Raw genomic sequence first — 17,767 nt, forward strand, 5'->3', positions numbered from 1 at the left:
CAAAAGATTGCACTCAAAGACTGCACTCAGATAACCATCTAAAATATGAGATTATTATCTGCAGGTTTTAAGTTTTACCAGTTTCTTCGGCAGGTTGGAGTCATTATCAAGTGCCTTCCAAAGCTTCTTTAGCACCTCTTTAAAGACTGTGAAGCCAGCATCTGGCTTTAGCTCATACAACACTGAGGAGTAGCCAAGAACAGCGTCGTGAAAGCAGGCTACGCGGTCGACATCTAGATCATTTTCTCCCGCAGAGATGGAAGCCAGGTCAACAAATACCTTCAATTCATTGATATCTACAAAATAACAAAGTAGTTAATCAGTTTTCTATCACATTAAAACAAACCAAAAAAAAAAAGACATGCAAAATCCCATCATACTACTACTACTGCCACAACACCAACATATGAGGTTTGGACAAGCTAGCTTAGTCTTAGTCATAAGGTAGAATTTTACTGAAAATTAAACCACATAATTCTATATAACCCTAAACATTAAGGCAATCAACCAATTTACTTTTTACCTTCAAGTGCCTCTTTGACCCACATAACAAAGTTCTTTCTTAGGCCCAGCTCCTGGAGGCAGAGTCTACGAGGCTCAGTGATGTCCACAAGCACAGTTTTGGCCTGCATTAGCTCATTGTCAATACTATCAAGTGGCTCCTTCTTGAAGTCCAACTGTGTCTAGATTCAGGGAAATCCAAATCAAGTAATCACAAAAACTGCATTTCATGCTTCTTGAATTTACGCAAAACTCTGCCAAGGCATGAAATGAATGTGGCATCCTTACAAATCGGTAATATAAGAACATGTTAAGTGAGCTTGGCATTTTATATTTTGTTAAAGCAGGGATGAATATTGCCACTCACCACTACAAGCAGCTTCTCGAGCACTTGGAAGTCTCCTTGAAGGCACAGTGTCTGCTTCACCATCATGACTACCTGAGCAGACTCCACTGCCAGATGAAGCTCATGGTACTGCTCAATCTGTTGAATCCTTCTTGGGATCCACCGCTTGTCATCTGTTGACTCCAGTTTGCACATAATTGCAACATCCTCAGCAAGTTCTTCATATTTTCCCCTGTAGTCCCTAAATATCACATCGACTTCTTCAAAGGTCATGCTGCCATTTTTTAAGCTTGCATGTATCTTCTGGTATTTACTGTAGCATGGCTGAAATATATCAAAGTAAATCACATCAGGTGTAGCCAACAAGTCAGGCACTTCACTCAAAGCTGAGCTCTCATCATCACTCTTCATGGCAAAGTCCTTAGCCTGATTCTCCCAGCACATCTTGAAAATATAGCTCTCTTTATATGTGTGTAAGACCTCAGCCATGGATCGAACATCATCATCAAGGTCAAAGTATGTGACTATGCCTGCCATTAGGGATGAGATTTGGTTAAATGGGTGAATCTCCATGAACATATTCAGCTTCATCTCATCAATGTCAATCTGGTGCTTTACTTCCAGGCCTTCGAGATCAACTGAAAAGGAAGAAAATGTACAGTAGTTTTTGAATAGCCACATAACAAAGGGTATGCAATATTGACATATGGACACATCTGAGCAGCACATACCTGTTACATGCTCCTGAAGTTTCTGGCACATTGCGACAAATCCCTTAACCAGCTCGCTGTCATGATATATGGCTTTTACCTCCTCCTGTCGCAACTGGAGAAGCCTTTTCATGGCATTGACGTCTCTGCATTGCTCGTTTTCACATAGAGAGTCTGTTGAGGCAGTGATTCCTAATCATTAGACTCATCAAAACAGCATAAGTAACTGAGCACCCATGTCCCATCATCAGCAAAGAGAGAGTTTTTGATTATGACTACAGTGATGTGGCATATGATTAGGCTAACTTTTATGGTTTGTTGTCATTCAACAGAAGGAACACAAACATGTAAGGTTCAAATTACATGACATGCTCAAATGAGGGCAAGATGACCTCTGTGAACTTACCTATTTTTATCAGCTCTATAAAAGTATTCTTCTTGCTCAAGATGTGATTAAGGACTTTTACTCTTATGTTTCCCGTGATGAGCTGACGCGAAATATCTGTAAATAATGACGTTGCCACAGCAAGTCTCTCTTTTGCCTCATCGGAGAGTTCATTGATCAGTTTTTCATCAGCACCTACATTGACAAAATTGCAAATATGCTGATGAAGTTCAGGAGAAATAGCAAGGCAAAAGATATTCGTGCTGAAAGGGGACATTTAGCTACCGTGAAGCTGAAAGATATTCTTGGCTGCTGTCCAGTTGAGAAGGTGCTGGAGGACCACCTCTTCCTCGTCCTTGTAGGCTCCACTCTCATTTCTTGGCCAAGACTTCTGTATGATTGCCGATATCAGCTTTCCAAACTTCCAGTTAATTCTAACTCTTTCAAAGAGTCTAGCCTCAGTCTTGGCCTAAGGGAGAAAAAAGAAAAACTTGGATCAAACGTTTAATGTTTGCTCCAGCTTCTGCCAGTACTGCTGATCACATCTAAAGCATACTTTGCTTGAGACATGTTCTGTGCACCCAATGAATGCCTGACCATGACATTCATTTTTACATTTGCATCAGAATTGATATTTCCTAAATATCCATTTAGAAATGGCTGCAATAACTAAGGTAACATGTATTGCTAAATACAACCAACAATTAACTAATACTTGACACCAAAAATGAGCTATAATGACAGAATTGTGGGGAATGAAGCCTTTAGAAGTATCGTGATTTCTGTATGAATGGCTCCTTATGTATTGTGATCAGATTTTACATTGCTATATCTTTAGGTATTGATGGAATAACCAGTGTAACTGTTTACTGGCAATAACCAAACCCTGTCCAGTTCAATGGTTAAGAGATATTTTTCTCTAGACAAAATTATTTCCATACATGTACAGGTTACATACATTTTTTGGCATCTCTTGATTGAACAAGCTGTTTCAACAATCATCAACAGCGTGAGATGTAGGTCTGGTGACTCTAAAATATGGATTTTGATTGATCATCATTAGTGCATGACCTAATCTCTTAAGTTTCAGATCAGATATTCTGCGGTAAAACTGCCTGATTTAAATTGGGTAACAAACTAGGTCCACATGATTTTACTCCCTCTACCCTGCTTTACAGATGTAATGACGCTGTTACGTTGGTGTGCAAACTTGACATAGGCGTATTTTTTGGAACAGAGATATTTTGCATGGTAACCTCACAGGAACATGTTATTAAGGTGTTTCTCATTTTAGACTTATGAATGCAACCCTTCTGAAGCACAGAGACATGTTTACATGCTTCATCGCAACCCTGCAGTACTTGGTCACTTGTGTGAGGATTCTATGACATAACCGTGGTTAAAGATCTCAACACAGCTCCCATAAAGCTCACCAGTGTGCAAGCTGGAATATGGTATTCATTGCATCCAATTGTTCTGTCGGCGTTGTGTATATGCAAGGTGTCATAACTGACCAAACATGCCAAATCGGAGCTGCTACATGAGGCACAACTCACACAAAATTCTCTTACCTATGTTTTACTCTTAACTGAGCCAAAAGATTTTCACGAAAGCCTAAGGATGGTATATGAGTAAGAGTATAAGAGTATACTAAGAGTATATGACTGTGTATACTGGGTTAATGTAGACTGGGTTACATTCCCAGGGGGGTTCGCTGCAATAAAGCTCATTAGCATTAACATATTACCAGACACTACTGCAAACTCCACCGCAAGTGACTTGGCCAACTACATCTCCCCTGTGGAAAGTTCATACCATCTCGATGGAGCAATAATTGCGCTGGGCGATTTTAACCACATCAGTTTCAACCTGAACTACTCACTTATTGTCAACAGGTAAGTTGCTGCAGCAGAAGGATCTTCACACTGGACCACTGGATTTCACAAAAATTCAGGTAGGTTCCTGAGAACGCCCAACCATGTAGTGCTGCTTTTCAAAGGAAGCTAAACATTTATGAAACGTTGCCTTTTTTAAGTTGGAACAAGGAATATTACAGGCTGCCAAAAACAAATTAAGATCCTCTATAAGAAAACGCAAATCGAATTACACCACAAAACAGAAACAACAAATCACAGAAAAAAATCAAGAACTGTTGGGTGAAAATTTCAAGACATTACCAACCACAAAAATCCAGATGGCTGACCAACCTAACCTTTCCTACTGCAGGTCTGAACAGTCCCCACACCACTTCAACCCTCGCTCACTGCGTCCTAGAGGCCAGGACATCTCAATCACTTCAGGCTGACTGCTTTTACATCCGTCACCACGACTGCATCTCACCACAGGTCAACATTTAGAAATAAGACAGCAACTCACGCCTAGAGACCTCATCTCCAATAACGACAAAACTCAGAAAGCGAGCAAGCGGTCTTCGTATAGCATCGATATCGTTCTCAGATCAATCAAATATTATCTAGTTTTATTATCTAATTATCTGGTGCACAGACAACAGCCTCATGCTCATCCAAAAGACATGAACAGACTGCGACAGAAGTCACAATCCGAAAGCCTCTAACTCATTCACGGGGAGTCGATTTCCATCACCGACTCATTCAGCCGTCTTGTCACTAACATAAGCAATGACCTAAAGCAGGACATCAATTTAGACCACTCAGTCAAAATTAAATCACAGTAGGAAAATCTCCATCGCTACGTATTGGTGTGTCACAGAACAGCACAGATGGTCACTCCCAATTATATTATATATTATATATATATAAAAATATATAAAAATTGTTTTTTTAAACCTTAATTTACCTTTCTATTTATCTTTTCCTAGTGCCATGTCTTCACTCAAAAATGCTCTGTTTATTAACAAGACAGGGGCCCCTATGCCAACTACGCATTAAAAAAGTTTCCCAAACTTTAAAGCTATAAATATTAATTTACATATTTCAAATTAATTTAATTGAACCTGAGCCTTACAAAAGAAATGTCAAATACCTGGCACATATAGCTGACAGCTTGGAGAGCACACTTCTCCACGCTTTTTGCCACATAAGGAAGGGTGTTGTTAAGCTCCTCAATCTTGCCACAGTAGACTTCAACCTGGTCCAAAGCGCTTTCCTAAAACAGCACGCAGCCTATTGTTAATGCTTTGTTTCGACCCTTTCAGACAATTTGTACAAATGTCATTAAAAAATGCAAACCTTTTGAAATTTCCCCTCAAAGTCTCTGGTAAAAGTGTCCCTCCACTCCACTGTAAACTCCTCACACTGAAAACTTAAGGCGATAATGTTGTTCCAGGTCTATAAAAGAAATGTATGGTAATAGTCAGCACTACACACACACACACACACACACACACACACACACACACACCTTTTGTTCTTCTTCAATTAAAAATTGTCTATTTTACTCACCTCAATCTCTGGAGTGAAGCTGGAACTCAATGTCAAGCTGTTTAAAAGTCTCCCCTTAAAAACTTGTCCTAACCAAGATCTGATCGTTTTCATTGCCAGTGACAAAAGCTCAAGGCCCTTAGCATTTAGAGATCTGCCATCCTGGTCATCCTGGAAAACAATTAACCATTAAAAACAATCCAGTCTAAGTGACAATACACACACACACACACACACACACACACACACACACACACACACACACAGTCACTGAGCACTTTTTATGAACCATTTTACCAGCTTCACTTATCACTTTTGTAGTTTTACAGTCACAGACCGTAGTGCACCTGTTTCTCTGTAAACTCTGTTAGTGTCCTTTCACCCTGTTCTTATGGTCAGGATCCCCACATGACCACCACAGAGCAGGTATGATTTGGGTGTGGATCATTCTCAGGAATGCAGTGACACATGGTGATAGTGTGTTGGTGTGTTTTACACAGTTCACTCTGTTAGACACCCCTAACGTGTTGGCCCACACTGTAGATGTTAAGCTCATCTACGGCTGCGCAGTTTGTGTTGGTCATCCTCTAATCAATAATCAGTGGTCACAGGACGCTGTTGGCTGGATATTTTTGGTTGGTGGACTAGTCTCAGTCCAGCAGTGACACTGAGGAGTAGCAGTGTTGTGTCAGGTACACTACAGTTTATACTTGTAGAACTACAAAGTTCACCTATTTCATAAATGCAGATGAGATAATAATAATAACAATAATAATAATAAATAATAATAAACAATAATAATACATTTCATTTTAATTGACACAACTGAAATGCATTTACAAGTCTGCTTGCAATTGCAGTGTCAGTGAGCCACTCCTGCCAACCAAGCGCTGTATGTCAGTATGGAGCAACTTTTTTTTACAGCAGGGCTTGTTTTAAAAAGAAGTGACAAAAAAAATCGAAACTGCTTGTTTAGATGACAGAGGGTCATTATTTTGTGGTTCTTGACCGACTAGGACAGCTTATGCTTGCGATATCTTGACCAGAGGGTCGTAGAGTTGTCCAATGATTGCATATTTCTATTAAGTACATGCAGGGCAGATGCGGGGCTACTGTGGATTACTGTGGCCCAGTGTTTCCCATTTGTTTCACTGCTCCAAACACACCTAACCGGACTGGGTGCATCACCATAAACTCTTCTGTACAAGTGCACTTAAGATCATCATAACGATAAGCTGATTTTGGAAAAACAGGCCCAGATCGTTAACAAGCCCTGACTATTGGTTGGCGATCATTAGTGTCTACCACACTAACCACACTGTAAACAAGCACCCAGCTGCAACGGTCCTGCCACAGTTTTGACTTTATTCACAACTTCCTCTTAAGTCGTTCCTGATATCAGGATTCAAAGGCTGGTGAAGTTAGGCCAAGTATGGATGTCTGTATGGGTGGTTGGTTAGTGTAGTGGGTAACACCTCTGCCTTCTATGCTGTAGACTGGCGTTCAATCCCCACCTGGGTAACCACCCTACACTATACCAATAAGAGTCCTTGGGCAAGACTCCTAACACCGCCTTCGCCTCCCTGTGTAAAAATAATCAAGTCGCTCTGGATAAGAGCGTCAGCCAAGTGCCGTAAATGTAAATGTAAATCTGTATTTTGTATCGTAAAGGAAAAGGTGGTATCAGTGTATCCCTGGATGCAAAGCTGCTTGAACTTACAGCACAGATTTCTCTTTTAAGAGTAAACTGGGATGATCCATGGCTAAGTGTCACAGTTTACACAATTTAGCTCAATGGTCATGTACATGTTTTCCCATTGTTGACAAAAACAAATATGAATTCTACAAGCAAATGGCATTTCAGTGGCGTATGGTGGGCAAGCCATACCAAATCTGACACGCTCAGTATGCCTTGCATTTATGACGACAACGGACACTGACATTTTTACATAGGCGGTATTTGAATATGATTCCAAACCAAAGGTCTTTCCTCAAAACGGGAGGTAAAGGCATAATATTTGTAACTTTTTACATATTTAACTTAATAATACCTGTGCATGGAGAGAGTTGGAAAAGTCTGAAACCGAAACCACAAGATTCAGGCAAGCAACTGGAATGTCAGTGGCATTCTGGGAGTACGACGTTTTGGCTGCTTTGCATATCTTCTCCAGAAGTTTTACGGCTGCTGCTAAACAGTCTCTTCCATAATCATCAGAGAAGCAGCTACAAACACATGCACCGATATAAATATAAATAATATATAAATAAAAATAAATATAAAACCGTTAGTGTACAACATCTAATTCCAGATTAATCAGCTTCATCAACTGTATTCAACATGTTTCTATGGCAGTTCTTTGACATTACCAGTTCTGATAGGATGCACTGCACTGTAGACTAGGCAATAACGTACACTTGACTGACCTGTATCTTTGTTGAAGAAGCTGGCTCTGAATGAAACTCAAAGTATCTGACACAGACTGTGGAAAAACAAAAGGGCAAAACATTGTAGAGGGCAAGCCCAGAGTTCACATGTACTCTGAATAATAAAGACTGCACTACTAAACAACAGCGTTGCTGCTTGAAGCCATCGGACGTAACAGTCACAATAAAACTGTTACAGCTTTTGACACTCACTGTGGAATCACTGTAGGAGAATTCAGCAGGAGCTTTCAGAATGAACACCTGCAACATGTCCAAAAGCTCCACATGAATGTTGGTGCTGCACTCCACCAACTCACTGACAGTCATCAGATGCATCCACGACCGAGCCAGCAACCTGTCGACCTCCACCAGGTGAAGATTGTCTTTCATGAGATTCAGCATGGCTCTAAAGAGAGACGCCGTTATGTAATATGTGCCATTTTAAAAGTGTTTTAGTTCCAAATATAAATTGCAAAAATTCTAAACTATTTACAGCAATAATCAAAAAGTTAGAAACACTGATTTTGATCATATAAAAAAAAATAATTCATGATAATTCAAGATAAATGTATGAAATAAAACTTCACAACTTGTAAGAAGCATTTAGAAGATTTAAAGAAGATTTAAAAACAAATAAATGTTGCCAGGTGCACCAGAATGAGGAACATCTGTAGATTATTGTGAAAAAAGACTGAGAAAACTGTAAAACTTTAAGAAAGATGTTGTAAGCGACTCCAAACGTTTTAACAGTCCTGTAAACAGTGTAAACAACACTTGTGGCCTGACATTGCAATCAATATTAAAAACAAACATTCTGAGCAGGCAGGATGCCCACCTTAACAAGCTTCCTTTGTGTCTCCCAACTGACTGCACCACAGTCTGGAATAACTCATTGGATTATATTAGCACAGTGACCTGAAAGGGGACTCGATTTTTTGTTTATTGGCCTCCATTTAAATTATTAGGCTATATTATGGTATTAACATACATCACTACACAGAAAACATTTCTTCTGAAGACTGAATGAATAGAGAACAGAACACAGTTTAAGGTAAACACTACCAGTTATAACGTTATATGGGAGTCAGGGCCGTATTACAGAAACATCCTATGCCTGAAATCTTAGCTGTTTAGTCACCAAGACAACTTCAGTTAGAACCAAGTTCAGGACAGAAGCTATTACAGAACAAAATTCTGAAGCTCGTAATCTTTTCCTAAATCTGGAAAAAAGAGCATTACAGAAACATCGTTTTCTAGTTCTGTCCTAACTTTAGGACAAGCCTAACGTTTTAACTTTGTTTCTATAGTGACAGGCAGCACATTTCACTATCACACGCATAACGACGATACATTTATCTACACTGCAAAACGGTGTTTCTACTTTTTTCCTAATAGCGTTTCAAAAATTCCAGATACTGCAGACATGATCTTCACCACCCCACCCCAGCTTGCCTACCAGGCATGTTCTCAGGCTGGACAGCAAACGAGAGCAGAAGCAAAAATCCTCAAACTAAAGCTCACAGACAGTTAGGAATGGGGTTTCGACAGCTTGAACTGGCAGAAATATCATGTTTAACCGTGTCCTCTGTCATTTCTACTGAGAAAATAAACAAAATGTGTAATTAAATTGTCCGTGGGCCAGAAAAACAGTACCTTCTGTCTTGTGAGACAAGTGAGTTTGAACTGCCTAATTTCAGTCCTTGTACTCCAGCCCATGCCTGTTCGTTCGTTGGGTGGACTGTGAGTGAAACAGGCTCAAATGGTTTTGATGTTCCCTTGAGAAGATGCCACAGCGGAATCACAATGATCCATCGCATCATCCCATCTGACTTCACTGTATTCATCAGTTCCAGTAACATGTCAGCCAGACTGAACACAAAAGAGAGGTTAAAGGAGTTAAAACGGTGATCTATTTAGATGTGAGTGTGTTCTACTTCAATGGGCTGTTGAGACACTAAGTGCACCAAGTTCTGGGCTAAATGAACTCTAAATATGAGACAGGTAATAGTAACATTACAGTCCATATAACCGGTTTCTATCGAACTTGATAATATATTGTAGTGCTTAGTCTGGAGCAACTGCTGTTAGTGTACAAACCAAAACAACAAACTGGACAGACACCTCAATTTAAACTCTGTACATTCAACAGAGAAGCAGCTAACGCATTTATAATCCAAAAAAAAGGTTACTCTAAAAACAGTTGGTGACTGAAAGAACACCCACTTTTTCAGGCACGAAAACGACTCTCCTATGGTTGACCAGAAGGCGAGGAACTCGTCTTTAGGCAGTTTTGGCAGGCAGAGGGCGCTGCAGAGACGGACAAGTTCCCCTCGGTCAAGCTTAAGTTTGTACTGCTTCCACACACACAGCATGATGATGGAAGCATTCAGAGCTTCCTTAATGTAGGCACTTTTCCCAGTGCTGTCCTTCTGCAGCGCTGGAATCACTCTTTCTATCATAAAGTGCTTCAGGAGCTTGCTCACCTAACAGAATCCGTAAAGAAACGATGTGGTTTCATTATTCAACACAGACAAAGCACACAAACTAGATTATCTCTAAATTTGCGTCACGTCAGTAATACTCACATCTTCTTCAGTATAATTCAAAGAGTACCACTTTTTATATGTCTCTTCAAAGACAAAAGGGTTTCCGTAGACCTGGTGAAACTGTTTGAGCTGGTTGAAAAAGCTTTTGAGGTTGATCTCGCTCCAGCTTGTGAGGAGGTCAAAAATCGTTTCCAGCATGATCCTTCCTGCAATCTCTCTCCCCTGGATTACACTTTTTCTCTGCTCAGGCCAAATGGCATCCTTTAGTCTTTTATACACACTCTTTGATGGTTCCACACAGATGATATCATCATACTGATGCCATTCTCCTGTAACACAGAGAGAACGGATTACATGTATTACATACAGTAAGTACTGACAGATCTTTAATGCACACAAATTTGGGATTTTAAGGCTGATTCAATAACCTTGTTGTGGCCCAGACAGATGTAAACAATTTGTTTAACAATACAAAAAAAGTAAAACTAAAAAAAAAAGTTAAAAAAAAAAACAAAAACCAGACCAAATTGTAAAGCAGTCTTGTTCCAGGTACTGTCTTATATCACACACACACACACACACACACACACAGTACTGTGCGAAAGTTTTAGGCATCTAAGCAAAAAAAAAATAAAATAAATAATAATAATAAATAATAATTTTATATATATATATATATATATATATATATATATATATATATGTATGCAAATATAAGCATCTAAGCAAATATACATATATACACATACACACAATATATATTTCCATAGATGCCTAAAACGTTCGCACAGTACTGTGTGTGTGTGTGTGTGTGTGTGTGTGTGTGTGTGTGTGTGTGTGTGTGTGTGTGTGTGTGTGTGTGGCAATGGTGTGCTTTACTGGATGGTGAAAACAAACCTTCTTCTCCCACTAAGAAATAAATGCTCACCACTATTAGTTACACAAGTGTGTGTGAGCCAAAAGAACCCAAAATACCACATATAATTATCAGCTATAACACCAGCTTTTAATGCTTGTGTGTGACATTACATTAGTTTTCTTCAGTTGGATTTGCTAGTTAATGTAAGGTTCCCATGTATTGAGTTCCAAGTCTTATATATTACCCGCTATTACCCTATGGCCTCCTTTAAGGCCTGACTATGTTTGTTCTATGTACCTCATTATTTGTAAGTCGCTTTGGATAAAAGCGTCTGCTAAATGTAATGTAATGTAAAATGTAATGTAATGTAATGTAATATATATATAAAAATAAAAGAAGTACTGTGGTCTATGGAAGACTCCACTCACCTTGTTCATTAAGCAGATTTGCCTTAACAAAAAGACATCTGTTAGTAGTTTCACTCGAGTCCAGTTTATAGATGTACTCAAACTCATATCTGTCCTTCTTTTTCCTGTATACAACATACTTGTAGGGTATGGACACAGCTTCTGCCCTTTTCTTAGTGGTCACGAAAGTCCCTTCTACAAGAAATCCATGCTCACTGAGATCCCTGAAAACATAAAACAGACCTAATCATTCCTTCAAAAAGGTCCCACGGTAATTAATTCTAAACAGTCCTAATGATAAATCTGAAATATAGCAATTGTTTATTTATGGGAGGGGTGGAGGATGAGGACTTTACCGTGATACGGATAGCTCTACCAAATTGGCTTCCCAGTCGCCAATGACATGGCCTGCCCTTATAAATATGTGGTCTTCGTTTGGGTCAAACTTAAAATCCTTGGATAAGACAGCATGAAAGTAGATGGTGAGTCTCTCACTTGAGGAAATCTGCTGAGTTGATGAGCGAAGTCTGCAATTTACATGAGAAAGAAAAAGTGAAACAAAACAGAACAAATACAGCTTATAATGTACTCGAGCCAGGTAGTCTCAAAAGCTGTGTCTTTCTCCGAAGAACCTAGATACCTTTGTGGAGGAGGAACGGCTTTCCTGGCCTCCGTCTCTCCATTTCCTTTTGACTGCGCACTTTTGGTGCCAGTCGAAGCATCTCCCTTCCCATGAGCCGACTGCTGACGTTGACTAGGCTCCACTTGCACTTCTGAATCTACACTGGAGCCTATGTCCTTCACCTGGAGTACAGAAGACCCAATTAACACTACGCTTCAATGCATCTCAAACCCATAAATCTCAAAAATGCTAAAATACAGGATTTACTACTACAGTTCCTGTACTTTTACCTCTTTCCTGCTTTCCTGTGGTCCAAACACCATTCCACTATTTCCAGCAGGAGCTTTCTTGCTTTCCTGTGTCTGGGTTCGAGTTTTCTGAGTTTGCTTTCTTTCACTACTTCTAACATTTGCATTCTGAGCCACATTGGCGTTCTGGTCCAGCGTGACTTGCACTTTGTTAGATGTGTCCTTCTGGACCTTTGGGCTTTTAGACTCACATTTCTTTTGGTCACTCGTCTGATCTGACTCTTCTGACGCTGATGGACATGTGCTGAACGTGCTATTGCTGTCCATGTCTGCGTCAGTGTTCTGTGTAGATGGAGAGCTTTGGTCTTTCACTGTTCCAGGGTCAGTATGACTCTTCTTGAGCTGCTCTGCAGAAGTCTGGTCCTTCCTGAGACCTTCCTGAGAAGGTTCTTGAGTAGACAGCTGACCCTTCATTACTTCAGGGTGAAGACAACTCTTCTCGCTTTGCCCTTTTGAAGTCTTGTTCTTGTTAAGACCTTCTTGAGGTCCAACAAGTTCTGTGTGGCCATCTGTTTTTCCTTCTGAAGGACTGAGGGCAGAGGACTTTTCCAACTGGGCAACAGTGTCTGAAAGTGAACTGGGCATCTCGTCCACAGCGCTTGCCGATTCCTCACTGCCAGAGGACATGACTTCATCCTGCTTTGTTTCTGTTGTTTTATCAGTCAGAGAAATGTCAGAGAGGTCTGAGGTCAAAGATAAACTCTCCTCCACATTAGGCACTTTCTTTTTGCTCTTCCTCTTCTTCTTTCTCTGAAGAATCACAATGAGAGCAAAAAACAGCTGAATGCATTTGATGAGAACGTTTAGAGCAAGATATGAACTAGATCATTACTAAAAGCTTGCCTACAAACAATGGTTCCACAGGTTCCTCACCTTTTTTTGGGGGTTCGGACTGTTGTCATCATTTGGCCTTTTGGGAGACACAGCTTTTTCCTTATTATCCAAAGTCAAGGAGTCTGCGTTTGTTTCAGTCATTTCTGAACTGGTGCCCAGTGGAATGACTGTAGACTGAGCAGTGTGTCCTGATATTTTGTTTGGAGGGAAAAAAATGTAAAAAAAAAAAAAAAGTCTCAGTGACTACTTAAAAAAAAACACCATTCATTTATTTAATCCTTTAGATAACATAATATTCAATAGATGATGCAATCAATACGTAGAAACCTTAATCAAAGCATTAAATATAGCCTTTTTATAAGAACTTGTTATAACAAATTCCTAACAATCAGTGAATGGCAAACTGACGAATTATCACAGTACTACTAAGCCTACCTTGCGTTTCTGCTGAAGACTGAGTTATCAGCTTAGCCCCACACTGACTGCAGAACCTTGCTGACTCCTCCGCAGCAGCATGACCACAACTTGGACACTTCATCCTGAAAAACAATATAGAAAACTTAATGAGCATGGCTCAGAGATCCATCTCTGCTCCTTCTCTGGTCTAATCACAACACAGGTGAACAACTCTGCTCTGAGCCAGTCAGTATTGGTCATGCATAAAAAGTGGGAAAAGCAAACTGATATAAATGTAATAACTTCTCATGTCTTACCTACTAAAGAATATTGCCTAATATAGAATGCTTGCGCAATCATAAATCACATTGATAATCGTCAATGCATCTTCAGAACATAATCAACACAGTGCTGATACCTGACTTTAAAGCAGGTGTGTGGAAACCAGAATAATATAACTGGAGGTGCCTAAACCTCTATTGGCTTCTAGTAATACTAATTAAGCCTATTGCCAGGAACAAAACATTCATCTTCAGCAAAGGACTGCTTTGCCATATCATTCGCAAAGGAACTGGTGCTGGACCTGAGGAGGGACAAGGCACCAGTGACCCCTGTGTCCACCAGGGGGGGGTCAGTGTGGACACAAATGTCTGGGAGTGTATACTGACAATAAACTGGACTGGGCTAGGAACAATGACGGCCTCTACAGGAAGGGCCAAAGTCGTCTCTATTTTCTGAAGCGCCTGAGGTCCTTCAGCATCTGCCGGACTATGCTCAGGATCTTCTATGAGTCTGTGGTGGCCAGTGCTGTCCTCTATGCTGTTGCATGCTGGGGAAGCAGGCTGAGGGTTGCAGATGCCAACAGACTCAACAAACTGATCCGCAAGGCCGGTGATGTTGTGGGTGTGGAGCTGGACTCACTGACGGCCGTGTCGGAGAGGAGGACGCTGTCTGAGCTGCAGGCCGTTGTGGACAACGGCTCCCACCCACTCTACGAAACGGTGATGAGACACAGGAGGTCATTCAGTGCAAGACTCACTCTACCGAAATGACCACAGAGCGCCACAGGAGGTCATTCTTACCTGTGGCCATCAAACTCTATAACTCCTCCCTCAGTGTGTGATTCACAGTGAGGCTCATCTGCACAAAACTCAATGCCAAACTGTTCATATGTGTAATAATAATAATAATAATAATAATAATAATAATAATAATAATAATTGGGTGCAAAAACTCAGAGGGACAATAATTTTAACTGCTTTATACCAGATGTTTAATATTTATTATCACAGCCACTTTACTGCATTCATAAGAGCTTAAATTTCGTGTACATATTACAAATTTCTCTTTATCTTTGTTTTAAATTATTAAAGTGTTTATTCTTTTACATAAAGAAATTGCAACTGTAACAACTGCAGTTTCCCTCTGGGATCAATAAAGGATTCAGGTTCTGATTCTATTCCTACCAGTCGAAACTTAAAAGCAAGCCAGTCAGACGTCGTCACTCAAAGGTCTTCTCGTGGTGATCAGAGCTAGGTGTGCATGCGGGCGATGAGCTGGAGGTAGTTAGGCTTCTGACTGGAGTCAAATAACAAGGAAATAGGTTGAGCACTAGTTGGACAAGTTGAACAATCCACTGAAATGTTTTGTTTATCTGCACACGGCCTTCACGTTATCTTGGGAAATGCGTGCTGCATGCTGCTCTGTACAGCGGCAAGGCTTAACTGCTCTAGCACTCGACCATATTCTGTAACTCACCTGCTTTGAGTGGAATATCCCAGCACAGAGAGGTAACTGTGTACCACTAAGTACATGGAGTCGGCTAAAACGCTGAACGGTTGGTTTCATTTCTTTGGGTAGTTAGTAGAGAGAGAGAGAGGGCGGAGAGAGAGAGAGAGAGAGAGAGAGAGAGAGAGAGAGAGGGGCGGAGAGAGAGAGAGAGAGAGGGGTGGAGAGAGAGAGAGAGAGAGGGGCGGAGAGAGAGAAAGAGACAGAGAGAGAGAGAGAGAGGGGCGGAGAGAGAGAGAGAAAGACAGAGAGAGAGACAGAGAGAGAGGGGCGGAGAGAGAGAGAAAGAGAGAGAGAGAGAGAGAGAGAGAGGGGCGGAGAGAGAGAGAGAGAGAGAGAAAGAGAGAGAGAGGGGCGGAGAGAGAGAGAGAGAGAGAGAGAGAGAGAGAGAGAGAGAAAGAGAGAGAGAGAGAGAGAGAGAGAGAACACGAGAGAGAGAGAGAGAGAGAGAGAGAGAGAGGAGGCGGGCGGAGAGAGAGAGAGAGAGAGAGAGAGAGAGAGAGAGAGAGAGAAAGAGAAAGAGAGGGGCGGAGAGAGAGAGAGAGAGAGAGAGAGAGAGAGAGAGAGAGAGAGAGAGAGAGAGAGAGAGAGCGTCCAGTGATTTATTACACTACCGGCGTTTTATGGCTGAAGGCCATTACAGCCGTGGGCAGTGAAACAGGCAGACAGGCTGTAATAAGCCCAAAATCCAGACACTTCAGATCTGCACACTCTGACGACCTGTCGGTTCAAATCCACGCCCTTCCTCTTTTACACATCCTGCCCAATGACGGCAGGTCCTGCGCAGCCTTGTAGACTTACTACGGCGCCCCGTGGGTGACATCCTGTAGAAACAAAGATAATGCGTGGCCACGACTTACTAAGGCGTGGGAATGAGATGATTAAGTCGTGGCCACACCTTATGAACGCGTGGGAACAAAATCCTAATGCATGGCAACGACTTAGTAAGCCGCAATCTCGTTCTCACGCCTTACCAAGTCGTGCCCATGCATTAGGATCTCGTTCCCACGCGTTCATAAGGCGTGGCCACACATTATTTTTATCTCTATAGGATGTCACCAGCGGGGCTCCCAACAATTCAAACGCCTGCATCAAAACGGTCCACCGACCCCAAACGACCCCTGACTGCAAGATATTCTGAAGACGGCCAGCAGAGGCCAGTGTGACTCAGTCCAGCCCCTCTCGATTCCACCGCCGCTAAAAAGCCCCAAGACCAACAGGAGGACCAACAGGAGACCGAGCCTCGCCTTCCCGGGTCCTGCTGTCCTGTTCAAAGCCGAGCAGTGAACACGTCCAAGCAGTAAACCCACGGTCCAAACCGGTCCGATCCGGTCCGATCCGATCCGGGGGGTCACATGAACGCCCGATGCGTCGCACTTCCGAGCTCATAAGCCAAGTTTGGTTCCTGAGCTTAAATATCTGGTTAGAAACATGTCGAGCGGCAGCGGCGGCCCTGTGGAGAGTCTTGCCCGGTTTAAACCCACTTCTGGAACAAACGAGCCGCCAGCGGAGCGGCACCTCAGCCCGGCTAGCCTGGTTAGCTCAGCCCCGCTAACTCCGCTGTGTTTTTAGCGGAGTAGCGTTTGTAGCACGCTAGCTAACCAGCACCGCTGCCCTCACTACAGGCTCGCTGTGTAGGCTAGAACGCTGCCCCGGCTGCCCAAGCTGCCCCCGGCTGCCCCCTCCTGCCCCCGGCTGCCCCCTCCTGCCCCGGTACACGGTGCCGTTTCGCTCGGGGTAACGGGTCTCTGGCAGCAGCAGCGGCGCCCAGTAAACTCACCTTCTCAGGTGTTTGGCCGCCCCTCACGCTCCGAGCAGCGCACTCACACTCGCGATAACGTCCAGCGCGGAGCAGCCTCGCTGCGCTAACGGCGGCCGGTTTCGCTACTCGCGAAGTTTCGTTTCATGAGAAGAGAAGAGGGCGGGACTGAGGGCTCGAGCTCTGCTGTGTCTCACGCGCGCAGCTCGCGCTGCGCCGGCGGACTGTAGAGGGACTTTCTTACGCAAAAACGGTAACTGACGTAATTCGCGTTAGGCTGGATTTGAAACGGGAGAGCGAGCGGTCAGTCTCTGATTCTGACCAGCGAGCGGTCAGGCTCTGATTCTGACCAGCGAGCGGTCAGGCTCTGATTCTGACCAGCGAGCGGTCAGGCTCTGATTCTGACCAGCGAGCGGTCAGGCTCTGATTCTCACCTACGAGCGGTCAGGCTCTGATTCTCACCTGCGAGTGGTCAGGCTCT

At 42.3% G+C, this 17,767-nt stretch overlaps 1 protein-coding gene across 2 annotated transcripts in view; it reads right to left on the reverse strand.

The window, feature by feature from the left end:
- The window catches only part of rnf213a (ring finger protein 213a), a 41,034-nt gene extending 23,521 nt beyond the window's left edge, over positions 1–17,513 (reverse strand). The window contains exons 1-22 of one of the 2 annotated variants that reach the window (XM_037544574.1): positions 17,308–17,513; positions 13,779–13,882; positions 13,383–13,531; positions 12,492–13,259; positions 12,220–12,383; positions 11,936–12,106; positions 11,601–11,803; positions 10,353–10,642; positions 9,991–10,250; positions 9,421–9,636; positions 7,981–8,173; positions 7,768–7,823; positions 7,395–7,566; positions 5,365–5,514; positions 5,152–5,250; positions 4,946–5,068; positions 2,228–2,411; positions 1,964–2,137; positions 1,579–1,731; positions 869–1,485; positions 524–683; positions 79–296 (exon numbers count right to left, since the gene is read on the reverse strand). In XM_037544574.1, coding sequence (XP_037400471.1) covers positions 79–296; positions 524–683; positions 869–1,485; positions 1,579–1,731; positions 1,964–2,137; positions 2,228–2,411; positions 4,946–5,068; positions 5,152–5,250; positions 5,365–5,514; positions 7,395–7,566; positions 7,768–7,823; positions 7,981–8,173; positions 9,421–9,636; positions 9,991–10,250; positions 10,353–10,642; positions 11,601–11,803; positions 11,936–12,106; positions 12,220–12,383; positions 12,492–13,259; positions 13,383–13,531; positions 13,779–13,881 — 4,623 coding nt within the window. In that variant the 5' untranslated portion in view covers position 13,882; positions 17,308–17,513. Of the gene's footprint in view, positions 1–78; positions 297–523; positions 684–868; positions 1,486–1,578; positions 1,732–1,963; positions 2,138–2,227; positions 2,412–4,945; positions 5,069–5,151; positions 5,251–5,364; positions 5,515–7,394; positions 7,567–7,767; positions 7,824–7,980; positions 8,174–9,420; positions 9,637–9,990; positions 10,251–10,352; positions 10,643–11,600; positions 11,804–11,935; positions 12,107–12,219; positions 12,384–12,491; positions 13,262–13,382; positions 13,532–13,778; positions 13,883–17,307 lie in introns of those variants that run through there. The other variant, XM_037544575.1, reaches the window with a different exon arrangement.
- Positions 17,514–17,767: the final 254 nt, after the last annotated feature.

Source organism: Pygocentrus nattereri, chromosome 14 (genome assembly GCF_015220715.1).
Source record: "Pygocentrus nattereri isolate fPygNat1 chromosome 14, fPygNat1.pri, whole genome shotgun sequence".
NCBI lineage: Eukaryota > Metazoa > Chordata > Actinopteri > Characiformes > Serrasalmidae > Pygocentrus > Pygocentrus nattereri.